This window comes from Rousettus aegyptiacus, unplaced genomic scaffold, assembly GCF_014176215.1.
Source record: "Rousettus aegyptiacus isolate mRouAeg1 unplaced genomic scaffold, mRouAeg1.p scaffold_m13_p_6, whole genome shotgun sequence".
In the NCBI taxonomy this organism is placed as follows: domain Eukaryota; kingdom Metazoa; phylum Chordata; class Mammalia; order Chiroptera; family Pteropodidae; genus Rousettus; species Rousettus aegyptiacus.
In genome coordinates this window covers 106,422,002-106,442,071 of record NW_023416309.1, presented here as the reverse complement: position 1 = coordinate 106,442,071, position 20,070 = coordinate 106,422,002, and the positions used below count along the sequence as shown (strand labels likewise).

The 20,070-nt window shown below is 42.5% G+C and overlaps 2 protein-coding genes and 1 pseudogene across 9 annotated transcripts in view; 1 reads left to right on the top strand and 2 right to left on the bottom strand.

Annotated features, from left to right (window-relative positions):
• The window catches only part of ARSG (arylsulfatase G), a 109,813-nt gene extending 104,376 nt beyond the window's left edge, over positions 1-5,437 (bottom strand). For all 5 annotated transcript variants that reach the window (XM_036223787.1, XM_036223786.1, XM_036223782.1 and 2 more), the window contains exon 1: positions 4,839-5,437. The gene's annotated coding sequence lies outside the window, so the exon portion shown is untranslated. The remainder of the gene's footprint in view (positions 1-4,838) is intronic.
• A 2,031-nt stretch (positions 5,438-7,468) lies between these two features.
• AMZ2 (archaelysin family metallopeptidase 2) lies at positions 7,469-13,099 on the bottom strand. 4 transcript variants are annotated; one of them, XM_016143670.2, is made up of 9 exons: positions 13,035-13,099; positions 12,479-12,538; positions 12,057-12,150; positions 11,249-11,531; positions 10,757-10,930; positions 10,556-10,684; positions 9,930-10,093; positions 9,035-9,211; positions 7,469-7,755 (listed from the first exon to the last, which is right to left on the bottom strand). In XM_016143670.2, the coding sequence occupies exons 4-9, from the start codon at positions 11,529-11,531 to the stop codon at positions 7,600-7,602; spliced, it is 1,083 nt and encodes a 360-aa protein (XP_015999156.2). In that variant the 5' UTR covers positions 12,057-12,150; positions 12,479-12,538; positions 13,035-13,099; the 3' UTR covers positions 7,469-7,599. The 4 variants fall into 4 exon arrangements, with proteins under 4 accessions (XP_015999156.2, XP_015999159.2, XP_015999157.2 ...); XM_016143673.2 differs by having other exon boundaries at positions 12,445-12,538; positions 13,035-13,086; XM_016143671.2 differs by having other exon boundaries at positions 12,970-13,039.
• Positions 13,100-15,637: 2,538 nt separating this feature from the next.
• Positions 15,638-15,756, top strand: LOC118604751 (annotated as a pseudogene).
• Positions 15,757-20,070: the final 4,314 nt, after the last annotated feature.

Genomic DNA, 20,070 nt, shown 5'->3' with positions numbered 1-20,070 from the left:
TACATAGTGAATCTCACTCCCCAGATGATGGTCAATGCTCACTGCTCCGGCCTGGCCTTATTCCTCTTTACCGTTTGTTAATTTATGACAACTCAGGGGGAAACAATATAGCAAGCCTCGTTCGGTTAAAGGCACAAAAGCTTGAATATTTCTCTGCACTGAAAGGAAAGTGGCATAGTTCAACACCACCTGCTGTATTCTGTATAGCATTTCATCAGCCATAGAAACAGGACAATCTGTAAACCTTTGGGGAGGGTGGGACAGGAAATGCCAGTGTGCATCGAAAAAAGACACACCTAAAACAAGGTGGATGTAGCAGATCTCTGTCACTGCTTGAGAAGGACTTTGAGCTTGTGGCAGCTTTGCAGACTTAATGACTTCAGCACTTTACAAAACTTTTACTATGAATGTTCAATACACTTTAATTTATAGCTGATTTCTGAGCGATCTGCTTGCTCTATGTCCATTCTGTTAACTGCATGGAAACAATGTATGCCAATTTCAGTATGTCAATAATCAAGGTTTTAAATGTTTGCAAGAACATTGAAACAGGATTGCTGAGTTGTTCTGTACTAGGGACATTCTGGTACTTCTAGATTTGCAATAAATGTATAGCTTTTTTATTTAAATAGACTGCTTGGTCTTTTTATGGACACATCAGCATTCATTATTTGACCCCATCGAAGTCACATTCTATGATCACCACTGTTTAGGCTACATGAGCTAGAAGCAGAAACGGGGTCTCAAAATTCCTTTACAATATGTGTTTGTTATTAGCAGCTGGAAGACCTCTCAACCCATATTTATTTCTCTGAAACTACTGAGAAATGGAAGTTTGGTTCCTGCTTGGTCTTTAACTTTTTTATCTCTTCTATGGACAGATAAACATTTCCAGGAACTATTTTTTGAACTTAATCATTTCACCAATGAAAAACATATGAAAGAAATGCTATCACAGTAGCCATAGAGTAATAGCTAAGCCTATCAAAAGGAATAAATGAAAACAGTTCAGACTGTCTATATTCAGCCATAGACTAGTCCTAAGAAATGTTCTACACTCTAAGTAAGAGCACAGACTCCACGCCAGGACTGGGAAAACTTCCTGTAAAGGTCCAGGTAGTAAATATTTAAGGCTCTGCAGGCCACGTGGGCTCAACTCTGCTGTCGTAGCAAAAAAGCAGCCATAGACAAGGTGTAAAGAAATGATCCTGGCTGGTTCAATAAATGTTGATTTATGGCCACTGAAATCTGAATTTCATAAAATTTTCACACATCATGAGAAATGATTATTCTCAACCACGTAAAACTGTGAAAACTATTACTAGGTTGCAGGCAATGAAGGAAAACGAGGCGACGGACTGGGCTTGGCCCGCGCGCTGCAGCCTCTGGCCCCTGCTCTGCGTGTCTGTGGGACCAGAATGGCACAACCCTAAGCTAAACAGTCCTGAGCAGCAAGAAGGAGCATCGTGGTCAAAGTGATTCTTGGGTCACAGGTGCCAAAGACAGGAAAGATCAAACAGCTGAGAGCACGTTCACTACCAGTTGTCATTTCCTGTGATGAAAGAGTCTTCTTTAACCTAATGACTGACGATGTTTGAGTATAAATGCAGACAGTTTCCCTCCCAAAACATAAATCTCCTCCAGTTCCAAAAATGAATTAAAATATGTGCTCTTTAAGACAAATGCAACCTTCCCTGATACGATGTTTCCAAAACATCAAACAAAGTTATCCATCGTATACCCCAATGGTGTATAATGTAGCCCTTGTGCATCTATTTGCCATTCCTTTAGCTTAAGGCATGATGATGAGATAGAGAAAGGATTCTAAATCATGGTTCTCACGGCCCGGATTACCCCTGAAGTCAGCAACAGGTATTTATTACATTTAAATTTCAGTACTCCCTCTCGAACATTCTAAAGCTCAGGAAGAAACTACAAGTCCTTATTTTTAGAAGTTTCCAGATATAGGGCTCTCTAATAGGGATCTAGAATTTGAAGCCATAGCCTTTCAATTTTTAAGTGGTTATAAACATTACTTTCCGTGACCAATTTCAAGACAATTCAGGCATGTTACATGTTACAAGGTCACTCCCATAACTATACAGGGCCTTGAGAAAAGAGACCCGGTCTGTCCTTGTCTTCAGATTTGTTTGTGATATAGAGGCTAATAATATAAGCGAGGGCCACAAGCTCCAGCAGGTGTGCCGGCCACTGCCTTATAGGTAAGGAGCATAGCGGCCCCTGGTGTCTGTTTCTGTAATGACTCCATCCGCCTGCAGAACAAGAAAAGTGACAAGTACAGGAACTTGCAACTTCTCTTTTCAGGTGAAAAAACAAAAAAAAACCCTCTCACATCCAAATCAAAATTACATCATTGACTATGGATCTCCTAAGAGGAAATTACACAGCAAAATGGATATCCCAGAACTCTTTACCTATAAAGGTTTGTTAAATAGAGCCCACCAGAGATTGTTGTTTTCACCAAAGATTATCGAGACAAAATACAAACTGTGGCCATGTAGTTATATTATTTATGTACCTTTCCAGCAACTCATGAAATGAACACGCACACAAACTATCCTAGCGACTTATGCCCCTAGAATTTGGCCAAAACTTTAAGAACCTTCTCTACACTGACGGCCTTCGTTCTACATCCAGACTTTTCCACCAAGCTCTGGACTTCTACAGGCCCTCGTGACAGCAGACTGCCAACTAGGCATTTCCAACTTCAGAAGCCCTCGGCAGAACTCTTGGTCCTCCTCTCCAAACCTGCTCCTCCACAAATCCTTATGGACGCTACTTCCTAAATGTATCCAGAACCTGACCGCTTTTGCCAAACTACCAGCACCCTGATCCGAACCAAAATCCTCTGAACCAGATTACTGTAATAATCTCCTATCTGCTCGGCTGCTCCCACTCTTGCTACTCAGCCACGCCCCGCACCCTGGCCTTCGTCCTCCGTGCAGAAGCCTTACGATCTCCTTTCAAGGCCCAAGTCGGACACGGTCACGTTCAAACCTAGTCCTTAGCGATGGGCTCCTCACGGAAGGCCTGGCGCTGTCACTCTCCCCTGCGCGCGCTGCTCCCACTGCGCTGGCCTCCTCGTCGCGCTTTGAAATCACGAGCCTCAGGCCTTGGCATCTGTCCTTCCTTCTGCCTGGCACGCCCGTCCCTTCCTGTGGACGTGTTGTTGTGACACTTCACTTTGGTCCCCTCCAATGTCACCCCTGAGGAAGTGTTCTTGACTATCCTATCCAAAATGGCACTTGTTTCGATCCCTTCACTCTGACCCTGTTAGCAAAGGACCTATCTACTATTTATTATCTGTCTCCCACTGGTATATCAGGGTGGGAGTATGTTGTTCCTGCTACATTCCCAAGGTTTAGAGCAGAGCCTGGCACATGGTAGGTGATGCTCCAAAACACTGTTGAATGAATAAATGAATGGGTTCTTCCTTTTACACTGAGTGTTTCAAGAGAAAAACATTGGTATCTATTCATGATTATAACTCAAGAGCATCTGGTGCTGCTGTGAAGCTTCTGGACCGCCGTAGCGGTTCCCGAAAGCATGGTGCTCAGAGCCTACTGGTCCAGCATCAGAGATGGGTCTCAAAGGGCCCAGTGATGATGTCCTCTCTACGGGAGTCAGTTGTGAGAAAGAAAAAGATCCTTCAGAGACTAAGCAGTGGGAAGAAATGAGCACGAGGGTGGATATGCTAATGAAGGCTCTGAGTTTTAACATATTTCTGGAGCGGATTTTAAGTTAACCTATTACCAAGTAGACATTTTTTTCATGATCCTTTTTTGAAATTGCCTCAACTGGTAATAAGTGCTTCTCTAGATACTGAAATTTTTTTTTTTTTTCAGTGCTAAAGCAAAGTACTCTGATTGCTATAACTTTGAGTAACCCCAGAGGACCCCACTTGAATAGAAATAGGTTGAAAAAGTTTATAATCTTATAACCCCTTCTATAAACAATCTGAAAAAAAACTGTTCAGGTTTGTGGTATTTTACTTCTTATGAAATCAGGTAGCACAGTGAAAACAAAGCAGAATGGAAATTAGGGAAACTTGAGATCTGGTCCCATTTCTGTCACTGGTGTAAATACACAGCTTACTTGGCAACTGCAGGCTTGTTTACTCCTCTGTGAAATGGACTCAGCAATACCCATATTATTAACACTTTACAGTTCTGCTTTCCAAAATTAAAATGCATTTAAAGGAAATGCCAGCAGGCCTTTGGCAAAGAGAGGCTACAAAAACAATCTGACACAGAGAACAGCAAGTATCAAGCTCAAACCAATACTGACTCCAGAGGCCCCACAGTGTTGAAACCCTTTCGGCTTGAATATCAACACGCTGTACTGTCAGGAGCCCTGCATGACCTTTTCTTTTAAAAAGCTTTTCTCTCCTATTAACTTCATAGGTACATCTTTCCATGTCGACTAGAGCTAGGGCTGTCTAGTGCAGCAGCCATGAGCTGTGTGTAGCTGCTGAGCACTTGAAATGGGCCCTGCTGGAACTGAAGTATGCTGTACATGTAAACATGCCAGAATTTGCTTAGTACATAAATAGAAAGTAAAATAGTTCAATAATTTTTATATTACATGTTGAAATGATATTTTGGATGTATTAAATAAAATATGATTGAAATTAATTTCGCCTGCTTCCTTTTACATTTGCCAATGTGACTACTAGAAAAGTTTAAATAACATATGTGGCTTATATTTGTATCAAACAGTGCTACTCTGGGTTATCAATCAGAACAGAGGATGACTGAGATTTACACGCTTTTAGGAAGCACTTTTTAAATGCTCTACCAAGAACTGATTCCACTTACTGCTCTGCTGCAAGGCCAGACGGATTTTCCAGGCCTCGCTTGCCCGGGGCGCAGGCCACGTGAGCACCAGCAGGTGGGCGAGGTCGGGTGCTCCCCCCTCCGAGGTTCCAGCGCCTGGAAGGCTGTCTCAAGCCTGCTCTCTGGTGGCGCGGGCGGGACGTCGAACCGAAGCAAGGGCGCACTGGGGTGCTGGTTCTCAGCTGCCATTCCAGGCGCCCGGTCTCGGCTCCGGCTTAGCTCTGGACACCTATGCGGCTTCCTGCGGGGGAAGGGCCAGCATGCAGGGCGGGCCGGAGGTCCCGCCGCCTACTGCTTGGGTTTTAGCAGCTTGCTCCCAAAAGGGAACCCGGCCCTCCAGTCCTAAAGGGTTAGAAATTTAACAGTACTCATGTCAGGGGAATCTGCGCTTCTAAGAACAAGCTGGACAAGAACCGAAGTAGAATCCCCGCCACCTCCTTCTTTTTAACCCTCCCCATTAAACGTCTTTGCGGACCGAAATGTTAACACTTAATTCTTCCCTTGACCTGAGTATTTCTACTAATTCCGAATGCCCCAATGTGAACAGCATTTAAGATTCGCTTATTTCTAGAATAGTGTTTAGTCAGTGGAAAATTAATTCTCCACTTACAAAAATATCTTGTTCATTCAGTATTTGCAGAGCCAAATCTGCAAGAATTTGTTACTGAGTGGAAATAAATTTTTAAAACTACAAAGACCTATAGGACACAAAATTTATTTGCTGTAAACAAATTGTATTTTTAAACAACCCTAAGAAATTGCCCAAAAGAACACACAACCTAATAATTAGTTATACACAACACTTAAGTGACAATTCTAAATAAATGCCTGTTACAAAACCTTGTTTGTCCAACTTTTAACAAGACGGAATGATTTGTTTCTTTAATAGATCTTTCTTCTGATTTCACAGTGCAGATGTAAATGAGCATTACATCTTGTCCAAATAATTGTAACCCCCAGTTTACACACCTCACAGAATCTGAGTTAATGTTCGTAAGTACAGGTATATCTCAGAGATACAGAGGGTTCTGTTCCAGACACAGCAATAAAGGGAAATATCTCAATTAATCGAATGACACAAATTATTTTGGTTTCCCAGTGCATGTAAAAGCTATGTTTACACTATACTATACTGTAATCTATTATAAAGTGTGCAACAGCATTGTCTGAAAAAAAATGCACACACCTTAATTTAAAAATATTTTAGTGCTAAAAATGTTATCATCAAAACCTATTGAAAAAAATGACACCAATACACTTACTTGATGCAGGTTGCCACAAAACTTCAATTAATGAAAAAACATCTGGAAAGCACAATAAAGAAAATTGCAGTAACATGGAACTACAGGGCTAAACTGTGCTTACCTTATAGGAATATGAAAAAAACAAACTGAACAAAATTGAAAATAACCGAAAATACATTATTTGGAGAAAATATATTATTTGGGGAAATAAAACCTATAACTTTTATGTGTCATTGGGTTCTCAGTCATACACAACTAAGTGTTCACTCTCCATTTGGTTTTAACAGCAAACCACCATTTTCTAATTTTCGGAATGACTCAGATTTAATCAAGTAGGGAGTGAATGTAAAGGAAACCATTGATTTGGTTATAAAATGTGGTTTAAATCATACTAATAAGAAAAGAATTAAGGTTTCTTTTTATTTTATTTTATTATTTATTTTTTTTTAAATTAAGGTTTCGTAATTGAAAATAACAATTACCTTTAAGTCTCACCCTCAAAGTTAAGATGGGAAAGGGGGAAATGCTCTCTGATCACGTCACTCAGTAATCTAGCAGAGGTGGTTTGTTGCATCTGAGGTGTTCTGCCTGTTCCCCACCATGGAAATGCAGCTGATGTTCACAGCCCGACGGGAATCATGGGCATTCTTGACACACTGACAGGTAAGCCCATCACACTGTCTCCCCTACTCAAGCAAAAACTTACTGCAAAAAAGTGAGAGACATTATTGTAAAAATAAACCCAACGGCTGCTCTAATCCTACAGGAAAAGTGCAACACTCAAACATAAGGACCATTATAACAAATTGTAAGAAGTCACAAATGACTATGAGTTACAGCTGACAATTGCAATGTACACTCTCCCTCCCCGTCACCACCACCACCACCACAGGCTGGTACAGTTAGTAACACTCCTATTTTCACTTGTAAATATTCTAGAGACGGTCACATTTAAAGCTGCTAAAAATCAACATACACTGTGGCTTCTTTCAGGGAGAAGCTGACAAGAAGCAAAGAGGCACGATGTCAGGCAGGCCAGAGGGCAGAGAAAGTTCACAGAAAAGAAGGGATGTGAATGGAGAAGGTGACCTTGCTGGGTCTAACAGAGAAAGGGCACCTCTCTCTAAAAACTGAAGCAGAAATTACCCCCTAGAAATCAGGTTCCTTGAAAATTCTTTCTTGAGGTATATACAGCTATGTTTACAATGTTTATTTACTTACTAGTTACTGCTAATCCTAGCTCTCTTAGGAGACATACACATATTTGAAGGATGGAAATGATGTGCTAGCTGCCACAGACCAGGCTACTAAGAAGAAAAGGAGTTGAGATTTCTTAACATTCAAAATGAGCCTCATTACAAGTTTGGGTACTTTAAAGGTGCTTCTATTCTGTTACTTTGATACAGGGCAGAATCAGCAAAGTTTACCCCAGTGAAGTCCTCCACCCAAAGGAAGGCATAATGTGCAAGTCTTTATTTAATTATTCCTATTTGAAGTTCTTATTTTTGGACAACAGCAAGGCATTTTATTATCCACTCTCTCCACTCCTTAAAGGCTTCCACAGGTTTTGGCAAATTGACATTATCCTCACGACTATGTTTTGGAGTGACTCCAGGTGTGTCAGCAGATTCATCATCAATCCACTTCACCAGCGCCTTGAAACCAGAACACAGATTCATATTTTCACAAAGCACAGCAAAAATAGTTTTAAGCAAGACAATGCATTGGCTTCTAAATCATCTTATCTAAGTCAGTGACTTATATTACCCCATGAAGATGTTCCATTTGATAAAGATGCTTATGAACATGAAAATCCAATTGTGATGACAAACTGAGTGAGACATATACCTGTTAGGTTCGCTGAAGGAGGCAAGCACAAGGCTGAAGGGGTTAAGCAAGGTTTACTATAGCAGAGTGACAGCTGGGCTAAGCCAAAGATGGCGTCAGCTCTGAATGCGAGGGGACTTGAAACTTATATGGGGCTTGAGGCAGGCATTTTCGATGGAAATATCTCGGGCAGGTAAATTGGCAAGGAAGGGAGGAAAGTCCAGTAAAACAGGGGGTGAGCATGTAGTGTTGCCAACCCAGACGTTGCAAGGTCCGATTTCCACACAAAAGGTGAGGAGTGTGGCTCCTACAGGACTGGGTAAGGGATAAGGCCCTCCAGGACCTAACAATACCAAAAGTATGTAAACTGTGGTTACCAATTACAGTCACGAGTACACAGAGCAGAAAAGATGAAAAATACACTAATCTTCACAGTTTCTTATGGTGAGAGGATAATTTTCTTTTCTCAACTTGCTAAATGTTCCACAAGGTGCTTTTAATTTGATATGAACATGTACACATATGTAAGAGCACACACAGTTGAGAGTAAACACATTACGTGAAGATATATGTGTAGACATGTATTGCAGTCACCTGGATGAGCAGCTGTACTCATGAAGTTACCTGACGTATACCAATACGTTTGTGGTCACATGTACATTCACACACACACTGAGATTACATACATACTTTCTTCTCTTCCCTCTTAAAATAATCTTTTCCTCCTAATGAATATCATACCTCTGTCCCATGTTTGGAAAGATAAATCACCTCTATATATTTTGGTCATTTTTCAAAATCAACTTTGCCACATGTATTATTTATTCTGTTCTGCAAAGTCAGGCTCTTGCCCTAAATGAGTGGCAAATACAGAAACCTTGTCCATCATTTTTCATTTAACTACAAGTATAAAGCAAGTCAAAGTTTTTAAGGAGGCTATTTCTTTGCATGATTTTTTTTTTTTTGAAACCACAGCTTCCTGCTTATCTTTGCACTAATTTCCTCTGATAAATGACAACTCCTAACAGAAAATCGTAGTTTGCTACTTATATAACCACTTCCCCGTTTTTTTGATCTCCCGCCCCCCCCACACACACAACCATTTACTTTGTATCTTTCTACAATCTTGAAGCCAATAGCACACTGCAACTTGCGTAAACAGATAGGGCACAGATTTAGGGGGCGACGGTCAGCTTCTTCCAAGTGGTTGGAGCCTTGCATTAGGCAAGCAAGCCACTGGCAGTGCCGGACTCCAAATATGTGTCCAACCTCGTGGGTTAAAGTCTGCAAGACATTCACATTGAGGCTTTAGAGCATCACCATAATCAACAATGAGTTACGTATCCTTTCTTTTCCTTGCTTTACAACGAACAAATTTACGGGAATCTAATCATATTTAATCCCTCATTTCCTTAAATGTCTTACTGCCTTCCTCACTATACTTAACTGCTTAATTACCCCAGGACCAGGGTTTCTCAACCTCGACACCACTATACTTTTGGTGGGATCATAGATCATTCTTCATGGAAAGGATGCTGTCCTGCGCCCTGTAGGATGCTCAGCAGCGTCCCTGGCCTCTACCTAGTAGATGCCAGTTGCATCCCCTCCCCCAACTGTGACAACCAGAGATGTCTCCTAGCTTGTTCCCTGGGAGGTAAGTAAAACCGCTGCCGGTTGAGAACCAGTGCTCTAGACCAGGGGCATCTGTGTTCCCATTCAGATTCTGCGGCCCTTCCCCCAGAGATGCTGTCAGTAGGTCTGGAAGGAAGGGCTTGACCTGCATGTTAACAAGCATACCAGGTGATGTTGATGCAGTGAATGTACACTAAAGCTCTGTTCCATGAGGTGTAGTTCTCAAATCCCAGCCAAGCAACAGCCACCAAAAGCATACAAATGATACAAACTCATTAATAATATTACCTTCAGGACTACTAATGTACAATTTAGGGAATTAGAATCTCTTTTAAAAAAAAAACTCCTATAGGATTTTGAAACAACTCACCTTACAGGACCGAAGCAGCAAAACACTAGTCACTTCAGGAGTGTAATAGTTATCAAAAATGGAATAGTCACTTGAAGATTTTTTCTGCAACGTCTTCACTTTGCCTTTATAGTGTGAGCTGTAAAAATCATTGCCATACCTGGCAAAGCTGAATATCCCCACACCTACAAAGAGAAGACAAGCAACAACTCAAGAAAGTAAGATTATTGAAGGAAAGACCAAAATAGAGTTGAAAAACAAGTAGCAAGATTTTCATTTATGCTAATTACAGTTCAAATGTCCTCAATTTAATTCACCTTGCTATTGAATTACCTACATTTCTCATCTGTTGTGCTGAAGGCCTGTATGTGTGCCAAGGATATATGTATGGGCACATCTGTGTAAATTATCTCAAAATGACTCTGTGAAATAGATATTATTAGCTTCAAGGTAGGTAGTGAATGGCCGACCTGGAAGGAACCCAGATAATCAGAATCTATCAACAACACTAAGGCATGATGCTACACCAGAAATATTGTAGTTTTAAGTATCAAAATTATCATTGGTTAAAATTTTTTCTCTCATTCTACATCTTCAAATATTCTCAAGTTGAGGTAGTTTCCATCAACAATGTCAAAAAGGAATACCATCTGTCAAAGAGGCCTGTCCGAAGACAAAATTCCAGGAGTCTCTTGGGTAGAGATCAATCATTGTTATTCCCACAACACAGAAGGCATCTTCAGGTTTCCTCTTTTTTAAGAACTTCAGGATGTGCCCTATTTTAAAAAGAAATGTATAAATGATACATAGCCTTTACTCAATTCAAACTGTAAAGTTGTTTAATTCACCTGCATGTATCTGTAGGTTCTGGGTGTTATCATTGACTCTAAAGGAACACCTTGTTGCAGAGACAGGAACCGGTTCTAGGAGTTTTACTTTCAAGCCATAGAAAAATGCTTCACAGTAGCCCTTGAGCCATTTAATATATTCTTCACTGATTATTCTGGTGTTTCCTAGAGATCCTATAAAAAAAATTCGAAGACAGGTTTTAAGATGATTAAAACATTCAGTCTTTAGACGTCTATAATTAGAAATGTGGAATTAGAAACAAATGAACTCAAAATTTTCAAAACATCTTTATCATTCATTGATATGAATATAAATTAGAAACAAAATGTCTTCTTCTTTTAAGGAAGTTTATCTACAAAACTTCCACTATTGGAATGAATGTCAAAAATGATCATAAAAACTACCCCCTTAAATGACATCAATAGCCCAAACTCTTTCTGGCAGCGGCAACATTGCAAAACCAATCAAATCCAGACTATTACAATATATACCAATGCACTGTATATAAATACTGCATTTCTCTGGAGAGGGTGTTCTTCTGTAAGGATCACTGAAAAACTCTTCAAAGTCTTGGGCAGGTTCAGGATGAGAGGTGATCCAATCTGACCGTGAATGCAAGATAATAGGTCCAAAGAGATCACTGGCGGGCTGCAAGGCTTCGTTCATCAAACGCTGTTCCCCAGCATCTAAATTCTTATACTGGGACACAAGCGCTGGGTTCTTCGAGATGAGAGCTGTTCTTAGTGTCTGTTCTGAGTGACGTACTATTTGCATCTACCAAGAAAACACAACAGGTCCAATATAGAATGCACATCCATGCTGGTGATCTACCTATCCTCCGCATGCATCTCCAATGTCCCCCTATATTAGAACGATTGATTGCCAATGCCTTAGAGGAGCCACATCAAACTACTGTTTGCTTTCCTCATTTCCAATCTATTTTGGGGGAAGATTATCTAGAAAAGTGGGGGGAAAAAAATCATGAAATTCATTCCTCCATCTCTTACCACCACTAATCCCATTATAAAAATTTGTGGTAAGCACAAATGGTAACCTGATTTCCAATTTCCTACTGTCATTTCGGTAATAATAACAATATTGTGAATTGACTCCTTAAGACCACATGAGAAATACTCATCCTTCCCAACAGGACTCGAAGATGTCCAAAACAAAACAAAACAAAATAATGTAAGGCCTGCCAGTTCAGGCTGATAATGTGTCTCAGCCACTGAAGTTTATCCTCTCAAAGTCGTGCCACCCTGGGAAGATATCAGGTGACTAATCAAAAGCCAGACTCACAATGACAGGTCTCTTCCATTCACATCATGTTCTTAGGTGGAGTTTTCATCCTTTTGTTTGAATGGATCAAACAGCTGTTCCACGATGAGGCTTTCTGAGTTGAAAAAGGAAAATAATTGGACGGCTCTGTCTAGATCCTATCACATTTTCTAATTATCTAGATTTTTCCAGTTTAATGCTAATTGATGGGAAATTTTAAACTAATGGCTATTCAGACTAGACATCTGAATCCTGGGGGTCCAGAATGTGGGAAAAGTTCTAAACTTGAGGTCTCTACTGTCAAAGCTCTGATAGCACAGAATCGCCCTCAATGCTCCACGACTGGGCTGCAATGTGACTTCTCCGGGTAAAACTGCAAGCAAGATGTGCCCTCCTGTATTCTTCCTACCTTTAGGGAGGAAGGTTCCCCTTGAAGTTTTTACCTTACAAGGACACGCATGGCTGGGCCTGGTCGGGAAGGTGTTGTGCAGGATACCTTCATCCTAATATTGTAAAAGCAGTGTTAAAAAAAAAGCCTTACATGAAAAAACCTCCCACATCTATGCCGCGTGGAGCCGCCAGAGGCAGAATAAGGTCAGGTCAGTGGGCTGGAGGCCTGCGATCCTGTCAGTGCGAACACCGGCTCAAGACGCCAAAATCAGGACGAGCTGGTGGTCGCCAGAGCGGGCTGCACCTTGCAACTTGCACCCTGGGCTTGAACCCACATAGGCGCGACGCGGTCCCGCCCGCTTGGGGGCTGAGGAGGAGAATTTTCCCCCGGGAACTCTCGCTTCGTCTTTTCTCCCTGAGGGGCCTCCTCACAGGCCGGACCTCGCTCCTGGGAGACACCACCGCCCCCGCCGCACTTCCTGCTTCCGCCGTGGCTGCCCCTCCCACATCCTCATCCCTCCCCACCGACGGCGACCATTCCCACCCTCCACAACCCGGCAGCTCGGCCCAAGCCGCCCCGGCCCGGCGCTGACACTTCCACCGCGGTACCTGCGTCCCCCTCAGGCGCGACGCCGCCAGCCGCCGGCCTACCGCGACGGGCCCTGCGCGCGTGCGCATCGCGCCGCGCACTTTGCCACGCCCCTTCGCGCTACGCCCGGCCCCGTCACACCCCGCCCCTTTGAGGCGCGCCCGCCACGCCCCTTTAGGCAGCCACGCCCTTGCCACGCCCCGTAGTTGACGGTTGTCTCCTAGCAGCAGAGTCTGAGTCTTAGCGGCGGCCGCTGCTCTCTTCTCCCAGAGCAGAGGCGGGTCGCCAGGGGGCGACGAGCCGGCGGCATCAACGCCCGCGGTCGGCTTTCCCGCCTTGGCCCTCGCGGCGGCGCCTCCACTAGTCTCTCAGGGGCCGCCTTCGGGCCGCGCTGGGCCACTCGGAAGCTGGAGCGAGGCGCCCCGCGCGGGAGGCCGCGTCAGGCGGCAGCCGTTTCCCCTGGAGCTGCGCCGGCGTCGCCGGGTTTGTGCTCGGTGAGCCGTGGGTTGGAGAAGTGCCCTCTGCGTGACTAATTTACCACCCTGGTCCAAAATAACTCAGCCGTGGCCGGAGGTTGACGCACAGCCCCGGCGCACGCTCCCGGTGCAGTCACCCGCTGTACTTTCCCTTCTTTATTTGGTCGCAACGACTGCCGCGGCCCCCGCGCAGCGAGGCGCCGGCCGCAACCGCGACGCGCAGGTGCAGCGTGCGGAGTAGCGGGCGGGGCAGAGGCGGTTTCCTGCCCAGATGACGCCCGAGGGTTTCTCTTCACAGACGGGATGCGTCCCTTGGTGTCTCACTGCTGCCGAAAAGGCCAAAACGCATCTGCCCGAGCGAGGATGTGAAGTAGAACAGGCCCCGGGTGGACGTCAGGACTGAAGTAATGTGTGACCTTGAGTAGGCTCCCTAACCCCTCTGGGCCTCGCGGTTCTCACGTGGAAGACGAGAGAGGAGAGAACTCTGCTCCCCAAGCTCCACTTCAGCCCTGGGAAGTTGAGTGTGTCAAAGCAGAGGGTCCCCTGACCCACCCCGGTACAGCCCCGTCATGCCTCCCAGTGCCCATCAGACGCTAGGACACGGTCGGTGGTCAGGCCGGCTACTGCCACTGAGTACTTCCGAGGACAAATCACCACCCGAGGGACAACGCCTCTCCTTTCCAGAACCTGGGTCTCCATCAGGCTTCCAAACAAGCCCGCCCTCCCGCATACTTTCCTTCCTATCCAACTCAGCTTGTTCTTTCCCAGGTTCGTCTATGCTCTCCACTAAATCTGCCCTAGCGACTTCCTGCAAAGGAACCCGAGGAAGCCCTATTCCACTGTAAACCCGTTTCCTCAAACCTCTGCCTTTTCCCACAGGTTCTCTTCCAAGACCTCACATTAAGGGACCCTCAACTTTCCTCCCTGGTCATCACTGCTTTCCTCGATCTGTACTAGAATATCCCCCCTAAACCCTGTTTTTCATTTCCAAGACGTTGTCCTACCACAGAAGCAACCTCTTCTTTCGAAGATCAGGGCATTGTACCATTCTGTGTTTCTTCATCCTAATTCTCCTTCCCAATCTCCAGGAAGCAAACACACACACACACACACACACACACACACACACACACACACACCCTTCTTGATGACCTCAGCACTTGTTACTTTCTCACCCCTAACCCCTTATCGACTCTCCTTAGGAGACCTTTACTTCGCGAATGTTTCATCTTTTAAACGCCAGCGATCGCCTTAGCTTCTCATTTGTTCATCCTCCTGGATCTCGAAATCGCAAAATTCATTCTTTGACCACAGCATCCATATCCACCCTTACCTGAACCCATTCTTCCATAAAATGTGTTCATACTGTGCCAGTTCTCAACAATTTCAGATGGAGAACATTGATGCATCAGTCTTACCATGCCTGAGAAGTAGTGGACTTTTGTGGATGTCGTACATTTTGATTGGAGGCCTATCTTGGCATATCCAGAGAGGCAGTGTAGCGCATAAACTAGGATCTGTTTTTGAACCTCTGTTTTTGAACAGTCTGTTTTTGAACCTCAGAAACTCCACTTGCTAGCATGTGACCTGAATCAGTTATTTAACCTGTTATGAATCTATTCCCTGCTTTTTACAACAGATAATAGCACCCATCATTCAGAATTTGAGGGACCAAATGAGTAACTTTGGACTTTGTGCCTTTTGGTTGAATGGCCTTCTGATATCCTGAGAGGCTTCTTTAACTCAGTTATCACCTCTTCCATGAAGCTTTCCCTAACTCCGCTCCCCTCAAAACAAAGCTCCCTCCTCTGCAAGGCTCATTGTCTTCTGCATTTCTGCTCTCATTGTCCTTATCTGCAGTGAGTGTAACCCTGGTTCTTAAATGTCTTCTCTTCTAGACTATGAGATAATTGAAGGTAAAGACTTTCACTAAGACTTCCGGCACTTAAAGGTAATTAGGTTTCCATTCAATTATTGGTATTATCAAGAATTCTTCATTTTGCATTTCAACTGTTTATATTCGTTTTCTGCATCAAAAAACATTGTGATTGGCCAAAAATCTTATGATGATAATCTTATAAGATTACCCTGTTTCTGCACAGTTGCAAAGTATTTAATATTTATTTTTTTAAAAAGTATAATGCTGAGTCTACGGCCATGCTACCATGAACGTGCCTAATCCCATCTGATCGCGGAGGCTAAGCAGGGACGGGCCTGGTTAGTACTTGGATGGGAGACCACCTAGGAATACCAGGTGCTGTAGGTGTAAAAAGCAACCATAGTGCTGTGTGTTCTTTTAATAAAAAGATATTTTCTATTACCAAGGATGCCAAGATGAGAGGTAATAGGTGATTTGGAGAAAAAGTACAAGGGCTGACAGATAAGGGCCGACATTGCCAAATCGAGGACGGGATTGTAACTGAGATTATTTTTGCCTATTAATATACAATTGCAGAATGAACAACAGGATACCTAAATTTCTAGAATAACTACAGGTCTGGTTTTCAGAAATGTGTGTATATGCCAGTTGTCCAAGATTAAAAAGAAAAATTTGTAACAAAATGAGAAGGCTACAGAAAACAAGAAATGCAATGTATATGGCAGATAAAGGATTTTTAAATGGCTTTTACAAATCAATAGGGAGGAGATAAACACCATGATGTAAAGTGAGCAAAGAGCATAAACAGATAATTCGAATGATCTGTTAACATAAAAGTGTTCAACTGTACTAATAATTAAAATAAAATGAAAACCACTCTAATTCTTTTTCTTACCTATCAAAATGACAAAACTGTTTATTTTGAAATAATTTCAAGCTTACAGAAAACTGGCAAGAATAATATAAAGAATTCCTATATAATCTTCACCTAGATTTTCCTATTGTTAACATTTTACCTCATTTGCTCTTTCTCTCTCTGTATATATACACACATACATATGTATTTTTCCCCAAAAACCACTTGAGAGTAAGTCACAGACATGATGTTCCTTTATTCTTAAATACTTTGGTGTATGTTTTCTAAAACCCAGGACACTTCATAAATAACCACGGTACAATTGAAACATACCAGTATAAACTCGTGTTTGAATTGTACCCTTTCAACCTCCCTCAATCCATTTTCTGTAGTTTCTGAATTTTTTTTAATCTTGATATTCCACTAATTAGAGAGTCATTTAGATTAATAACCAATCTAACATTCATTTTCCTGGTTCTTTGGTTTTATTTACTAACTATATTAAAATATTCCAAGTACATGTTTTTAAAAGCCAATTAGTACTAAAAGGGTTGTAATGAAAAGTAACAGTTCCCACCCACAGGCCAATTTTTGAGAGGCTTCTGCTTTCAGCTCCTCAACTGTTTATCCGTATATTTCTAAACAATAATATGTAATGAGATTTCTTGATCTGTTGATTGAAGTTAGTGTCTATTGATAGACAACAGGGTCTTAACTCTCTCATACATCCCCACACTTCCACCTCTCATTCCTCTCAATATACTCATATCACAGGTTTGATTGAATCTACAATCGGTGTTTATATTATGATGATTTTACAAATATTGTTCACTGCAGAGTCAGTATACTATGGTCATGCTCAATTTCTTGTAGAACTGTTTTTGCCTGGAGTTCATAATCATTCCGTTTCTGTTATTTGCTTTATTTTCTTTTTTAAATGATAAAAGTTTCATCTGCCCAGTGTCTTATGACCTTTTTTTTTTTTTTGATGCTCTTATCATCTCTCGCACACACTCATCAATAATATTTGCCACATAGCCCAAGCACATTGGTTGCATTTTTTTTCCCCTGGAGAATTTCGTTCTGGAGCTCTTCATCCCCCTGTTCCAGTCTGAATTGGGCCTCTCTAGGCCTACTGCCAAGCTCTCGCCCTGGAATTGCAATGGCGCTCCGCTCTGTTGGATCCCGTTTCTTAAATTCTGTGTCTTCATTTATTGGTTTACTCTTGTGATTGCGGAAGCACATCCCCCAGAACCTTTTGGGATAAAGATACATAGAAACAAAAATTTTGAAATCTTGCATATCTGAAAATATTTTTATTCTACCCTCATACTTAACTGAGAGTTTCCCTGGATTGATATGGAAATTTAGGTTGAAAAACATTTTCCCTCAAAATTGTGAACAGTTCCATTTTCTTCTGACTTCCAATAATGCCATTTTGATTCCTAATCCTTTGTATGTTACCTGCTTTTATAGGAGGATCTTAGAGTCTTCCCTTTATCCTTAGAGTTCTAAAGAACTCTACATTTTTAAAGATTATACATTTTTAAAAGATGTGCCCTGATCTGAGCCTTTTTTCCTATTTATTTTGTTGCTTACTCAGTGGACCCGTCCATCAATCTTGAGACTCTCACCTTTACATTCTAAGAAATTTTCTTGTATTATTTTTTTATAATTTCTTCCCTCTATTTTTTGCTAGATATGGGACTTTCCTCTAATTTTCTTTTCTTTCATATTTTTCTATCATTTTATAACCTGATGTTTTCATCAACTCTCTCCTATCTTTTTTTTTTGAATCTTTATTTTCAAACACTGTATTCTTTAATAGCCAAAAGTCCTTTCTTATTCTGATAGTTTATTTTGTATTTTTCCCCTTTTATGGATTAGAGGTCTTATCTCTCTATGGATAATAACTATAATAACTATACTACTTTTCAGAGTTCTGTTCTGCTGTTTTCTCTGTTTTTCTTTTTTCATGTTAAAACTTTCCGCAAACATCTGGGGATCCTTGATTATAAGGTTCTGCATGCATGAAAGTGGCTTATCCACTGGGGGTTCTCAGAGGTGATCTGCCAGATAGCTAGCTGTTTCACTGAAAGGAGATTACCCAGTGTCCAAACCTGTGACCATCTCGTTTTTTCCAAAGAAGGATCATTTTCTAAGTCACTGCCAGTGTTCCGGGAGGAGGGTACAGTTAGTAGCCCGAGAGTCCCACTAATGAATGTGCAGATTCCGAATCCTCAACCCCCCTGTTTTCATCCCCTATATCTTACTGCCCATAATGACTCTCAAGAGTCACAACCAATTCGTTTTAGCATAATACATTAAGAGAATTTCAGTCATTACCTGCTGGTATGAATCTGCTCAGTTTGCTTTTTCTCTAGCACTTTTCTGATATCAGCTGAGGAAGTGGTAGTCTGATTGGTCAGGAAGTGGGAACAGGTGGGTCAGGTGGGTAATTTGGGGTCATAGAGTCCCTCAGCAGAAGAGCCCAGAGCGGGTAAGGCAGAATGAGGGGTGTGCTGTGATCAAGGGGGTTAGGACACAGACCCTGGATGCCAGGGAGTTGAGAAGACAGGAAAGAAAGTTAACTTGTACTTAAATCATACTCAGAGCCAGGGCTGTAAGTGGAGAGCAAGAGATGACTTGTTTTCTCCCTCCTGCACTGCACACAACCCGCCCTCAAAGACTCAGCCCAGGTACAGCAGGGGTTGAGCCATGCAAGTGAACCTGAGAACCAGTTCCCCTGGAAATGTGTTTTCTAGGGAAAATACATCCTACCTTCCTAACAATCAACTTAGAAATGATCATTTAGACCATGTCCTGCTTGCAGACAGGCTTGATTTGCCATTAATGGGCCAGCCCTGGTAGTGCCAGGGGAGAAAGGCCATTAGCAGAAATGAAAAGCTAGAAATCTTTTAGTCCATTAGGTTAAAAGAGGATTTTTCTATCTTTTATTATTTATGATTTGTGACTACAGTTACTGTTTCCCGGAACAAACAAACTGTTACAGTTTTACTTCAACTTTCTGGTGCAAATAGATGCTTATCATCATTCGTGCTACAAATTGCTAAGCAGTCACTCAGGCCTTTGGTGGTATGGCCTCCTTTGCAGTACTTTGATGTCTTGTCAGGCAAGTCGTTTTCTGTGCTTCAGTTTCCAAAAGCTACCATAATCTGGATTGTGTGTGTGTGTGCGCGCGCGCGCGCACACGTGCACGCCTTTATACATGCACATATGTGTATATCTATGTTTACCTTGCAAATAATACAGTAGACTCAATGAAGTGAGCAAAAGCATACTTTAGTTTTTACTTTAAGAATGTCACTCCAGAAAATTAGGACTTGGGGTCCCAAGTATCTCCTGCAGCATTTAGATCTACTTGGGTGGGAGCTAAGAAAGCAAGCTTGAGGGGAGGAAGAAAGGACAAGTCAAGAGACCTCTATCACCTCCGGGGGGTGCAATGAACCCCTGAGTGACTTCCCCAGCCACTGCTGAAGGATGACAGTATGTCTCTCGTGCTGTAGCTACATCTGAAATTATCAGTTTTTCTTTCACGTTCCCCTTTTTGTCTCCAAGAAAGTGGGGGCAGGGAGGACTTGAGTGAGACACAAATGAAAGAGGAAGTGTCTCAGCACTAACCAAACATAAAACAGCCCACTCAGTCAGTGACCTCTATGGAAATACTGAAGACAGCCTCTGCGTCCTTTTAGACTTTCTGGGGGAGGGGACGGCTTCTGCCCAGAAGCAAAAGCTTCTCTCCGGCCAGGCCTTTGCTAGGAGTTGAGGACAGGTGGCTGTCTGCTTGGAGGTAGAAGGAGATCCTCAGGCTTCTGATATGTCCC